Raw genomic sequence first — 15,410 nt, 5'->3', positions numbered from 1 at the left:
AAAATGTAGGTTACATTGGATAATGTAGTTTTAGATGTAATTTTTTGAAAAGAAGCCAGGTAGATTATTCTGATATAGAGCTAAATAACAGCTATGATGAAGTGCTAGACTATTATTGTAGCAAACCACTTTAGTGAGCTTTTGTTTAGTGACAAATTACAAGTGCTATGGCAAAGGTTTTAAATTCACATATGCGACCGTTTATATAGTAACTCATAACTTAATTTTTCTCTCTATACTCCATCATGCGACGATATGAAAATTTCTGTTTTAATCTAAAACCAAATACTTCTCTGGAACTCATTTGCAAAATTTCAAATATAAAATTGATTTCTTTAGCAGGAAGGAATTATAACTGATTGAACCTACCCAAGTACATTTAATCAAAATGTCAATTACCCCCACTCTGTCTCTCTCTCTCTCTCTCTCTCTCTCTCTCTCTCTCTCTCTCTCTCTCTCTATATATATATATATATATATATATATATATATATATATATATAATTAATTTCAATTGATTTTAATCGATTTAAATTTCCTTTCTATTTGAAAATTAGTTATGAAACACGTGTAATCATTTTATTATATTTATCTTATGATATTTACTTTGCTTTATATTATACTCATTTATTGTGCTTTTAATTGTTAATTTTTCTATATGTGATAGTGGATTTTCATCGATGAGTTCTTGAAACTTGGTTATTTTCCCTAAAACTATATATATATATATATATATATATATATATATATATATATATATATATATATATATATATATATATATATATCTATATATATATATATCTATATATATATATATCTATATATATATATATATATATATATATATATATATATAATACAAATAATAAATGAGTATATGCATATGTACATACATACCTACATCTACCTGTATATATAGATGCATATCTGGGTACAGGACGTTGCAAACAAAACGTAGACAAAATGATAAACAGAATACAGAAAACACACAGGCCACATATATATAAACTGCTTGTAATCTCATCGAAATTATTCCAAATTTTGCAATGGATGAAGTGAATTTTATACACTGATTAATAAATATTTTAATTTATAAATGATCCTCTGAGTATTCTACACCATCCTGTTCTATGGTGGATGCTAACATGCTAATGACCATGATCTGCGATCCCTATAAACTGATATGTGTGTGTGTGTGTGTGCATGTATTGTTTGAATAATTGCCAGCATAGTAGAGCACCTGAGCACTGTATACAATGAGGTCATAATATTATATTATATATAAAAAAAAAGACAAAATTCATGAGTTATGATTCAAGAATCTTCAACTTTTAAGATATTAATTTTTTTGTATTGTTGTATTGTTGCTTTGGGTATAAAAGCCATACGGGGTTTTTGATACTCTTGTTACAACTTTTGACATTTGTCATGAACCTTCACTCATGAGTATTTTATTCTCTCATTTGTCTATTATACACATTGTAATTTGCTGGAATTTTCCGGTTGAAATAAATTAACTGAATTAGTAATTATCTGTGTTATTGACTACAGAGGAGTGAAGCACAATGGTACTTAAACTTATATACCCCTAGGGACAACAAAAGTTAATACTATAAGGAACTTAAACCAATTCCCTACCATTCCCGTTCAATGGAACCATCATATTACTTCAAATGTAACAATGAAACATTAGCTTTGCCTAAATTGAATCCAATCTTTTTAGTTCCAGTAGAGTTAGAGACACACCCTTACTTACTTTTTAGGAATAACAGATAATTACACAAAATAAACAAATATATAAACAACCAATGTAAAATCTGCAACATAAGCATCCTATTTTGAATAATAGGGCTGTTTCATAACCCTTAATCATTCATTAAAATGAAGAGATGGCAATAAAAAAAAAAAATTAAAAAAAAATAAAATAAATAAAAAAAAAAGCAAAATAGGCTTTTTCATAGAGGTTTTTTTTTTTTTGCTGGGCTAATGCTTCCTAAAATAGGTTCTGAGAAAAATTCTGGGATTCTACAACATTATGTATTTTAATAAAATTTAACAGAAATTTATCTTATTATAAAACAGTGTCCACTATATTCAGAGTAAATAAGTTTATTAATTTTTTTTTGTATGAATTTTGTGTGTTTAAAACGTTTCCTACCACATGGTTTTGAAATCATTCCCATGCGCAGCACCTTGGAAAATTGCCTTCTATTACTGTTCTCTTGTTATGGACTCATGAATATATTGTGGATAAATTTTCTAGATGGGAACTGAAAAACTCCATCATATACAACAGGATGCTGAAACGTTGCTAGCATTAAGTGTATCGTGAAAGGTCTGGTTGGAGGTCCAACATTCCAAGTTCTTTTATAGGGCTTAGGAAAATTGAAGGACCACTGCAATAAGTGTGTGAATCTGAGAGTGGAATATGTTGAATAAGATCATAATTAACTAATCCTCTTGTATTTTCTTTTACCCAAAGCCAGGAACTTTCCAGCACCCCATCATATATCTATATCGTAGACCTATATCTAAATCTTTCTCTCTCTGTATATATATATATATGTGTATATATTTTACATACATACATACATATATATATATATATATATATATATATATACACACACACATACATATATATATAGATATATACATACACACACATATATATATACATCATCATCATTTAACGTCCATTTTCCATGTCAGTATGGGTTCCACAGTTTGATAGAGTCTGGCAAGGTGCAGGGTTGCATTGAGCTTTAGCAAGGTTTCAATGGCTGGATACCCTTCCTAGCACCATCCACTTTACAGAGTGTACTAGGTGTTCGGTTTTTTTTGTGCTACTGGTTACTAATAAGGTCGCTAAGTAACTTCCAGGACAAAACTATGTATATATATATACATACACATCTCTCTGAATTGAGCAACTCTACTGCAAGCCCTAGATCACTATCCTTTCAGCCTTATGAATTTATGGTCGAAAGGGACATAACTCTAATCCCCTCTACTTTTGCTTCTTTCTGTTTTTAGCTTGTGCCATGTGGGCACAACATGAGAATTGCACTAAAGCATCAGATGTATTAAAAAATGCTGTCTGAGCTGCTTTCAATGTATGAAACTAATAGTATCTCATAAAAACATATTTTGTGTTTATTAAATATTCATCTCTCACCAGATGGAGTAATTTTTTCATTGATCTTACTATCACGGAACCGTACACTATATATATATATATATATATCTGTATGAGTTAGAGTTTAAGAAACCATCTAAGGGATATTAAATATCCAATATACAACTGTATGTGTACCTACGTATTTTTAACCAAGTGCTTACTATTACATGCCAATATTGCAATTGAATACCCAGGATTTATAAGGCAAATAAGAAAATGGAGAGGATATAAAATCGACAAACATCTGCCAGTAAACATACCATTATATCTATTTATTAAACGATAACAAACATGTGTTTAAGTGGTACAAGGAAACAAATGAGATTAGCCAATAAATACGTAAACAGATATATATATATATTGCCATCCAGTTTCACCGGTCCTCAGTCGGATCGTCCACCATTGCTGGCGTGGAGGGCGGACGTTGAACGATGATGATGATGAAGATGATGATATCCTTCATTGGGACACGAAACTCCACTTGCGAAGACCTATTGAGGCAAGTGAAATCGAAATCGAGTTAAATTGGATACTAAACTCTACTTGCGAAGACCTGTTGAGGCAAGTGAAATTGAAACCGAGTGAAATTCGACGACTGGTACCCATACTAACGTCGTCTCCTTCATTAAACACAAAACTCAGCTTGCAAAGACTTACTGGGGCAAGCAAAATCGAAATCGTGATAGCACCTGTGCTCAGCGTCGCTTTTCTGGCACTTGTGCCCGCAGCATGTGTAAGGACTTTCGAGCGAGATCGTTACCAGTGCCCCTAGACTGGCTCTTGTGTGGGTGGCACATAAAATACACCACCTTGAGCGTGGCCGTTGCCAGTACCGCCTGACTGGCCTTCATGCCGATGGCATGTAAAAGCACCCACTACACTCTCTGAGTGGTTGGCGTTTAGGAAGGGCATTCAGCTGTAGATACTCTGTCAAATGCTGTGCGTGAGAAAACCCAGCAAGCCAAGTGAGATCTGAATCTAAAGCCTCAGCCAGTCTACTTAGGTGTACCTTCCTTCATTGGATACTAAACCCCACTTGCGAAGACCTGTTGAGGCAAGTGAAATCGAAATCGAGTTAATTGGACACGAAACTCAGCTTGCGAAGACTTATTGGGGCAAGCGAAAGCGAATTTGTGATGGCACCTGTGCCCAGCATCGCCTTTCTGGCACTTGTGCCCGCGGCATGTCTAAGGACTTTCGAGCGAGATCGTTGCCAGTGCCCCTGGACTGGCTCTTGTGCGGGTGGCACATACAATACACCATTTTGAGCGTGGCCGTTGCCAGTACCGCCTGACTGGCCTTCGTAGGATTTTCGAGTGAGATCGTTGCCAGTGCCCCTGGACTGGCTCTTGTGCGGGTGGCTGTTGCCAGTACCGCCTGACTGGCCTACATAGGATTTTCAAGCGAGATCGTTGCCAGTGTCCCTGGACTGGCTCTTGTGCAGGTGGCACATAAAATACATCATCTTGAGTGTGGCCATTGCCAGTAGCGCCTGACTGGCCTTTGTGCGGGTGACACGTAAAAGCACCCACTACACTCTCTGAGTGGTTGGCGTTAGGAAGGGCATCCAGCCGTAGAAACTCTGCCAAATCAGATTGGAGCCTGGTGTAGCCATCTGGTTTCACTAGTCCTCAGTCAAATCGTCCAACCCATGCTAGCATGGAAAGCGGACGTTAAACGACGACGACGATGATGATGATGATGATGATGATGATGATGATGATGATATATATATATCTGTTTACGTATTCATCAAATGATAACAAACATGTGTTTAAGTGGTACAAGTAAACAAATAATCTCATTTGTTTCCTTGTACCACTTAAACACATGTTTGTTATCATTTGATAAATAGATATAATGGTATGTTTACTGGCAGATGTTTGTCAATTTTATACTTTCTTCATTTTCTTATTTGCCTTATATATATATATATATATATGTGTGTGTGTGTGTGTGTGTATAAATACTTTGCATGTACCACGTCCTTGCGTTGTTGTTTTTTCTTGTGTTATTTTCCTTTTTTTTTATTAATTATATATATATCTGCGTGTGTGTATGTTTATATATGTATACACACACACACACACATATATATGCATACATACATGGGTGGGAGTGGATGCAGGCATGTTTACATTTATACTTTTCCAAAAATCATTGTGCTACATGAAGTGAGGTCCTTACTGTTTTCCTTGTCAACAAATTGTCTCATGGTTTTGTTTCTTTAAAGACAAGTAGAATAAGAAATCCCTAACTTAAAAAAACAAATAAGCCTTTGCAACATGCATGCCATTAGGTTGCAAAGCAATGCCTCATCAATATACATTTGTCTAAACTATGGTAGTATGGGAAAGTGGATGAAAAGAGTGATAAAATAAACTTGAGAACCACTACTCTAGGCACAAAAGCAATTTTTGTAACAAAGAGGAATAGTCAGCTGAAAAGCTCCTAATGTATAACAAGTATTAATTTAATAACTATTTAGAAATTGAACCTAGAAAGATTTACAAACCATAGTTGAGATGTTCATTTTTCAGGATGATGATGTCCATGAGTAATTTATGTGAGTCATTTATTTGATAAATATGCTAATTTTCTCTGCCATTTTGTGTATAATACTGGACATTTAGTCAGTGATTTTCACATCACTACTTCAGCCAGTACAGAGAAATTTATGCTTTGCTGAAGAGGGCTAATGAGATCAAAAACATGTCTGGTCTTGTGTCCTATATTTGCTGGACTACTTATAATAATAATAATAAATGATGATGATGATATTTCTTCTACTATAAGCACAAAGCCTGAAATTTGGATGGGTGGATCTATTTAATTACATTGGTCCCAGTGCCCAACTAGTACTTATTTTATCAACTATGAAAGGATAGAGGGTAAAGTTGACCTTGGCAGAATTTGAACACAATGTAGAGCCACTGACAATTTAGCATGCTAATGATTCTGCCAGCTCACTGCAGGCAAAATTTTATCTTATAATAAGGCGCAGGAGTGGCTGTGTGGTAAGTAGCTTGCTTACCAACCACATGGTTCCGGGTTCAGTCCCACTGCGTGGCACTTTGGGCAAGTGTCTTCTACTATAGCCTCGGGCCGACCAAAGCCTTGTGAGTGGATTTGGTAGACGGAAACTGAAAGAAGCCCGTTGTATATATATATATATATATATATATGTATGTGTGTTTGTCCCCCCACCATCGCTTGACAATCGATGCTGGTGTGTTTACGTCCCCGTAACTTAGCGGTTCGGCAAAAAGAGACCGATAGAATAAGTACTAGGCTTACAAAGAATAAGTCTTGGGGTCAATTTGCTTGACTAAAGGTGGTGCTCCAGCATGGCCACAGTCAAATGACTGAAACAAGTAAAAGAGTAAAGAGTAATATTGGTTTAAAATTTTGGCATAATTTCAAGGGAAGCGGTAAGTTAATTACACTGACTTCAATGCTCAATAGGTGCTTATTTTATCAACCTCAAAAAGATGAAAGGCAAAGTTAACCTTGTCAGAATTTGAACTCAGAATGTAAAGACAGACAAAATGCTGTCAAGCATTTTACCTGGTGTGTAAACGATTCCATCAGCTCACTGCCTTATCTTCTGATAATGATATTAGTCATCAACTAATATTGTCTTTGCTTCATTGTATAATCATTTCTAATTTGCTTTTTGTTTTTAAGCATTAAATATATTCACAGTAACTTAACTATGGTTTTTAATGCAATATGTATTAAGTTTTAAGCTCTACTATCTTGGCCATCTCTAAAGATTTCAACTGAAACTATTAAGTTCTTTTTGTTGAATTCTATCTAAATGTAGGAAGTAGCAGTTTTAATTAGCCTCTTTCTAAGTTTATTAACTTGGTAGACATCATGTCAGTTTTAGAACAATGAAAAGATAAGGTTACTGTAATTACAAATTGATGATGTTGATAGGAAGTGTCAAGTATAGAGTCAAATTCCATGCTAACATACTTAAACTCTACATGTATCCTGCATAAACAAAGTATTAATTTAATTATCTTATTAAAAGACTAACAACTGGGTTATGGGTGTTACAATTATTGCAAAAATTACAGAAATGCTAAAAAAATTAAATACAAAGTAAATTACAAGAAAAACGAAATGTATATTATTTTCCAAATATTTTTGCTATAAGGCACAAGAAAATAAATGAAGAAAAGAAGAAAAAAGAAAACAGAAATACCTAAGAGTAATCCAAAAATTTGAGATGAAAGAGGTGGCTTCCATTTTACTTCAATAACAGTGGAATTAATAGCTAGAGCAGAGACATTGGTTGGAGGTGCTGTGGGACTACCTTCCTCTGTTAGAACAGTTATAGGATTACTGAAGACACCAACTCCTTTGGCATTGCGAGCAGCTATCTTGATTTCATAGTGTGTAAATGTTACCAGGCCTGTTATGACTTTCATTTGGTTTTTGACACCGGCTTCCTCTTGCTGGGCAAATTTATCATTATAACTCTGTGGTTTGTAACGAATTACATAACCAGTCAATGGGCCATTCCAGTGAACCTGTGAAGGAGGTAGCCAGTTGATTAAAACAGAGGAGTTACTTAGAGGACGTCCAACTAGACTTCTTGGTGGACCACTTGGTGCTAGAAAATAAAAGAAACAGAAGTAACAATAAATAACAGTAGTGAAGGTAACATGAGTGAATTTATAAGAATTAAAGGAACATTAGGAAGAACAAAATATTTTCCAAGGGTAGATATAATCATAAAGATTTCAGTAGTCGTTTCAGTTTATTCAAGACATGGCAAATGATGGTAATCACAATTTCTGTTTTTGTCTTGCAACTTTTTGAGGGAATGACACAGAATTATGAAGGTCGAATATAAGATCTCTGAAACTGAAGATTTATGAGGAAAATACAGAATTTCCTTAATTATATAACATTAGAAACTGAACCCTTTTGTTTCACGGATGTGACATATGCTATGTTAGGTTATGTTAGTTAAATTTATTTAATTATTTATTTAATTTGAGTCAAGTAAAGCTTGGTGAATGTAACTTGGTTCATAGAAACTGTGTACAAAATGTTCATATGTGTAATCATCCTCTTCCTCATCATTGTTTTAATGTCCTTTTCTGTTTTTCATGCTTGCATGGGCAACACAGAATTCATCGAGGCAGACTTCTATAGCTGGATGCACTTCCTGTCACCAACCCTTGCCTGACACATCAAGAAACCTGGGTGTGCTTTTGAAGTTGACTGTAAGCAAGGACGTTGTTTTTGTTTACAGAAACTAAGTACATTGATACAAAGAGACTCACATACATGCATGCATGCACACACTTGCACATACAAGCTTCTTCGGTTTCTGTCAACCACTTTCACTCACAAGTTATTGGTTGACAAATAGCTGTAGTACAAAATGTTCACTGACAATGTTCAGGCAGTTAGGATTGGACACTTAGCCATGTACTTTTGAAGCAAACCCCTTAACCACACATCTATATCTGCATCTCTCTCTCTGTATATATATATATATATATATATATATATATATATATATATATATATATATATATATATATATGTATATATATATATATATATATATATATATCACTGACATCAAAAGAATTTAGAAAGTTCAAGACATAAAATAATTATTTTTAGGAATGGTGAAGCCTGAAGCAGATAAAGTTATAGATAATACTTACATGCTACTTTATGTGTGTGTGTGTGTCTGTCTGTCTGTCTATCTGAGTATATAGGGATGAATTATCTAGGCACATACTGTATGAACACTCATATATAGCACAGGTTAAGGTTAACTGCATTGAGTAGTAAGAAGCACCTAGGATTACTTATAGTGAGCAATCCCACAGTAATTCATCTGATGGGCAAATCCTGGGTTTGCTTCACTATATATCTGTTCATGCATTTACATCTCTTTTTCCATGCTAGCATGGGTTAGATGAACACACAATATTGAGGCATCTTTTACTGTCAGATGCCCTTTCCCAAGCTAACTTTTACCTGTTTCTCAGATAAGGGATTTTTTATTCTACTTATCTTTGAAAGCACAAAACTAGCAAAAATTTGTGAACAAATATCCCTAATTGTTGCTTAGAGCAGAATGCAAACATTCACGTACACACAAACATATGCACACATACATGCACGACAGGATTTTGTATAATTTTCTTCTAGCAAATTCACTCACACATAAAAAAGAAATGTAACAAAATATAAACTTGCTTCTCAACCACATGGTTCTTGGTTTAGTTCCACTGTGTGGCACCTAGGGCAAGTATCTGCTACTATAGCCTCAGGCTGACCAAAGCCTTTATAAGTGGATTTGGTTGAAGGAAACTGAAAGCTTATCACACACACACACGTGTGTGTGTGTGTGAGTGAGTGTGTGTGTGTGTGTGTGTATCTTTGTTTCCCACTACCACTTGACAACTGGTGTTGGTGTCTTTACATTCTTATAACTTAGCAGTTCAGTGTAAGAGACTAACAGAATATCTACCAGAGTTAAAAAAAAAGAAAAAGAAGTACTTCATTTAACTAAAATTTCTTCAAGGTGGTACCTCAGCTTGGCTACAGTCTAATGATTGAAACAAGTGCAAGACATGTTCTACCATTTATTTTTCCATTTTATATTGGAATAACAGAGAATAAGATGTTTAGTAATTATACATTTCTAAACCACTGCGTGGCATCTTAAGCAAGTCTCTTCTACTATAGTCTCAGGCTGACCAAAACCTTGTGAGTGGATTTGGTAGATGGAAACTGAAAGAAGCCCAAGATACATACACATACGTGTGTGTGTGTGTGTGTGTGTAATTGTGTCTATGTTTGTCATGCCACTGCCACTTGACAACCAGTGTTGGTGCCTTTACATTCCTGTCACCTCATACTTTTCTATATTTAAAAATCCTCTTGCAAATGAAATGATTGCCATATAAGCACTTCGTGGCAACTCATAATCTGGTAAGGCATTTTACAGAGTATAAAATTACTAATAAACATGGTTCTAATATCTTAGTATCCACAAGGCAGCGAGCTGGTAGAACCGTTAGCATGCTGGGTGAAATGCTTAGTGGTATTTCGTCTGTCTTTGTGTTCTGAGTTCAAATTCCGCCAAGGTCGGCTTTGCCTTTTATCCTCATGGGGTCAATAAATTAAGCACCAGTTGCGTACTGGGATTGATCTAATTGACTGCCCCCCCCCCCCAAAAAAAATTGGGGGCCTTGTGCCTAGAATAGAAAATAATATCTTAGCACCCACATATTACTTGCAGTGTTGTAGTAGGCCATTGCAATAAAAGGAGGTGTGAAAGTGTATAGTGCATTTAGACTGAATATCTATTTCATGCTTGTGAACAGACCAAGGTCTCAGGCAGAGGAATTCAACAGCAATAGTTTTCTGATAATTGCACTTACATTATTATTATTATTATTATTGCTATTACTATCATCATCATCATCATCATCATCATCACCACTACTAACGTGGCAAGCTGTCAGACTCATTAGCATGCAATGTAAAATGCTTAGCAGTATTTCGTCTGTCTTTATGTTCTGAGTTCAAATTCCACTAAAGTCGACTTTGTCTTTCATACTTTTAGGGTCAATAAAATAAGCACCAGTTAAACATTGATGTCAATCTAAACGACTTAACCTCTCCTCCAAATTTGCTGGCTTTGTGCCAAAATTCGAAATCATCATTATTATTATTATTAATAGTAGTAGTAATAGCATACTGTTCAACTACATAATAATATTACTATTTTGATAGCATAAATTTTAATCCTGAAGCTGGAAATATTAAATGTATATTGAATTAACATTAATTTTTTCAGGTCATCTTCAATACTGCTCTATCACCAAACCAAACCAAACTAGATAACTTGTAAAGAGAATAATTTGTTTTTTTATGTATATATTTCAGTCATGCAATAGAAAATGGAGAGGGAAACGATGATTATAAGGAAAAAAAGACGACAAAAAATTGTTTTCAACATTTTACAAGACAAAATATAATCCAACCAAAGATATATTTCTTTCAGTGGTTAAAAAAAAAAGTATATGAAGAAACTGTTTCTCTTTTACTGCTAGAAGAAAGAAAATCAAAATATAGGCTATAAAATAGAGTATTGATATAACAGAATATAAGATGTTTGTTTAGTAATTGTATATTACTAAACCATTGCGTGGCATCTTAGGCAAGTCTCTTCTACTGTAATCTCAGGCTGACCAAAACCTTGTGAGTGAATTTGGTAAACGAAAACTGAAAGAAGCCCATCATAAATACATATGCACGTGTATGTGTGTGTGTGATTGTGTCTATGTTTGTCTCACCACTGCCACTTGACAACCAATGTTGGTGTCTTTACATTCCTGTAACTTAGTAATTCGGCAAAAGATACTGATAGAATAAGTACCAGGCTTAAAAGAAAAAAAATAAGCATTGGGGATCAATCCATTCAACTTTAAAAAATCTTCATGGCAGTGCCCCAGCCTAATGACTGAAACAAATAGAAGAAAAGATAAAAGATTAAGGCACCAGGTTTGTCTGACTTTCTTTTTGCGACTCTCAGAGTGGGAGTGATATGAGACACACATTGGTTTAAGTGGAAGAATTCTTATGTGAATCTTACTTGAAAGAACAAAGGACTGTCATCAGTCATAAGTTGATCATGTTATCAACACCTATATGTGCAAGTTGGATAGAGGTTCTTTTTTTGTTCTGCAAGATTAACAGTTGGCCATGCATGCAAGTCTCTCTATTTCTATGCAACCAAAGACTTTTCTTAAAGGCTGATGCAGTTTGGCACCAGTGTCAATTTGTAGGTAGACTATCAGAACACAAAGAACTTGTGCAGATATTGCAAAGCATTTCATCTAAGGCTCTGATGGTTCCTTCAGCTCACCATCCTGTATTGGTATTTATTTTGCAAACCCTGAAAAATGAATAGCTAAGTTGACTTATATGAATGAATAACTAAAAGTTGAACTCAGAGCACACTGACTCAGAACATTTACTATCAGGTATTCTCTCTGGCTGTCTTCTTTAATTTCTTTCTGGCACTCCGTTGGTTATGGCAATGAGGATTCCAGTTAATCCGATCAATGGAACAGCCTGTTCATAAAACTAATGTGCAAGTAGCTGAGAACTCCACAGACACGTGTATCCATAACATAGTTCTCAAGGAGATTTAGAGTGACACAAAATGTGATAAGGTTGACTCTCTGAAATACAGGTACAACCGATTTTTGCTAACTGTGGAGATTGGAGCAATGTGAAATATCTTGTTTAAGGAAACAATGAACTTCTAGTAATTGAACTTATGACCTTATAATCACGAGCCAAATACCCAAACCACTAAGCTACAAGCCTACTTAAATACATAAGCTTGTTTTAAATGAACAAAGCAGCAAAACTTCATTTTCTTTTGATGTCATGCATCTTTTGCCTTAAGATAACACAGGTAGGAATATTGATCACTGCTATCATCACCATTATTTAATTTTCACTTTTCCATAGTTGCATGGATTGGATAGAACTTGATGAGGTGGATGTTCAACATCCAGATCTCACTAACCCTCACCTGTTTCCAAGTAAGATACTATTTCCCCAGGCAGATACATCTCAGAAGATTGGAAATGAAGGATACTACTTGCACAATGGTGACACTTGCTTACAATTATCTCAAAATGTCAAGGCAAGGAGGCAGTAACATGTACACACACACACACACACACTATATGAGCTTCTTTAAGTTTCTGCCAATCAAATAAATTCACAAGGCTTTGGTTAACTGAGAGCTACAGTAGAAGACACTTGCCTAAAATGCCATGCAGTGAGATTGAACCCAAAACCATGTGGTTTCAAAGCAAACTTCTTACCACACAACTAAAACAGGAACTTCAATTCAAATTGTTTGGCATGTGACAGGATATGAGATCATATTAAGTCACATGATATGAAATTGAAATAGCTGCATCATGAAAATGACAAAATAACCTTGTGTAACACACACATATATGGCCACATTCATTACCATGTATTTTAGAATATGCACCATATGTACTCTGTATCTCTGCATTCCATAAGAGGCAGCAAAAAAGAGTTGGAGACAAGGTTGGTGAACCCTTGTTTTGATTTAATATATACTATGTACTCTTACTCAGATGATAATGGAATTTGTTTATACATTCATTATGGAATGGTTTTATCACGACCACCTTAATAATAAGCTTAGGAAAGGCCTTATGAACTTTCTCTTATATATTAAGGTACCTCATTATTAGGTTTTAAGTTTAAGTCCTACTTTCTGCTCTGGAATGGTTTCTATGGCTGGACATCCTTTCACATGCTAATTGTTTTATGGAGGGTGCCTGGTATCTTTTCCATGGCACCAGCACCTAATTTTAAAGTTAAGGACCCAAACGTAAAATACAAATCACGAAAGAAGTAAAATAGCAAAACAGTAATGAACATATATGGAAAAATAAAATGATTAAACAACATGTGTATACTGGTTTATATAGAATGTAGAAACTATGTCAGAATTCTGGTTCAAGCGCACCATATAACCCCCTCATAACTTTTTCATTTTTTTGAATTTTCAGAAAACTTTTGTGACTGTATGTTCTACACATGGGAAGTCATATTTTAAAAAATTCTTTTACTTATTTCAGTCATTTGACTCCAGCCATGCTGGAGCACTGCCTTTAGCCAAACAAATCACCCCCAGGACTTATTCTTTGTAAGCCTAGTACTTATTCTATCAGTCACTTTTGCTGAATCGCTAAGTTACAGGGATGTAAACACACCAACATCGGTTATCAAGTGATATGGGGGACAAACACAGACACACACACACACTAGTATAGACATATGCTTAGGAAAGGCCTTATGAACTTATATATTAAAGTACCCTATTATTAGGCTTTAAGTTTAAGCCCTACTGTCTATTCTGGAATGGTTTCTATGGCTGGACATCTTCCTCATACTAATCGCTTTATGGAGGGTGCAGGTGTCTTTTCCATGGCACCAGCATTGATAAAAATTATATATATATATATATATATATATATATATATATATATATATATATACAACAGGCTTCTTTCAGGTTCTGTCAACCAAATCCACTCACAAGGCTTTGGGCAGCCCGAGTCTATAGTAGAAGGCACTTGCCCAAGGTGCCATGCATTGGGACTGAACCCAGGACCACACAGCCACTCCTGTGCCTATATGATTATGAATTTTTTAAAACACCCATAAATCTTAAAAATTCTACTCTTCTGCAAATTCTTTTTTGCAAATCAGTGATTCAAATATGGACAGTCTGAATTTTTTGCTTAAATCCCAGCACTGAATCAACCTTGGCTGCATTGTCATTCCATTAATTGTGTTTATGGGGAGAAAAATATCGAAAAATATCTATATATGTCAGAGTGACAAAGAAATAGGGAAGGTATCAGGTGGCTGTGAGATGAGTTAGAAACAACAGCGAACTCACCCTTAAATCACAAACAAAAAAATGTTCGTTTTTTCATAATTGAATGAATTTCACAGAAATTTTCAGAGAATTCAAAAAAGTAAAAAAGTTATAAGGGGTTATATGGGGTGCTTAAACCAGAATTCTGCTGAAACTATAACATTTTCATTGAAACCTATTTGCTTTCATTTGTCTTTAGGATGTAACCAGAAAGTGATCTTAAAAATATGCTAGGGCATGAAATTGTAGGAGGAAAGGTAATTTGTGGAAGAGTAAGTCATTCAAACATTCAAGTGTTGTGATAAACATTTACTTAAATAAACAGTTGGTAAATAAACTAGATGGTAATTCATATGAAGATAGCAGAGATTAGAAAAACACAAAGACAAAAAGATATATAAGATTACATAGATGGTAAGAAAAGAAACAAGAAAAGAAAAGAAAAAGACAAACAATGCACAACTGTAAAGGAAAAGTCAAAATAACGGGAGAATGAAGTGGAGGTGGTAGAAAAATGTTCAGGAAAAAGAGAGAACAATAAAAAGTGTGTAGAAAAGCAGAAAGAAATATAACAGTGGAGTAGGGGGCAACATTACAAAGCAAATAATAATGATAATAAAGCAGAGAGAAAATGAAAACTAAAATGTTGGAAATAAAGGCAAAATAAACAAGGTTCTATATTTTGTTAAAGGAGAATAAAATAATGGAAAGTATCTAAGTTAGTGTATGCAT

The 15,410-nt window shown here is 34.6% G+C and overlaps 1 protein-coding gene across 8 annotated transcripts in view; it reads right to left on the bottom strand.

Annotated features, from left to right (window-relative positions):
• LOC106871456 (protein sidekick-1) overlaps nt 1-15,410 on the bottom strand; it is a 589,083-nt gene that overhangs the window by 138,774 nt on the left and 434,899 nt on the right. For all 8 annotated transcript variants that reach the window (XM_089352508.1, XM_089352475.1, XM_089352495.1 and 5 more), the window contains one exon: nt 7,398-7,808. In XM_089352508.1, coding sequence (XP_089208634.1) covers nt 7,398-7,808 — 411 coding nt within the window. The remainder of the gene's footprint in view (nt 1-7,397; nt 7,809-15,410) is intronic.

Source organism: Octopus bimaculoides, chromosome 1 (assembly GCF_046866305.1).
Source record: "Octopus bimaculoides isolate indiv1 chromosome 1, ASM4686630v1, whole genome shotgun sequence".
In the NCBI taxonomy this organism is placed as follows: domain Eukaryota; kingdom Metazoa; phylum Mollusca; class Cephalopoda; order Octopoda; family Octopodidae; genus Octopus; species Octopus bimaculoides.
This window is presented reverse-complemented; position numbering and strand designations above follow the sequence as displayed.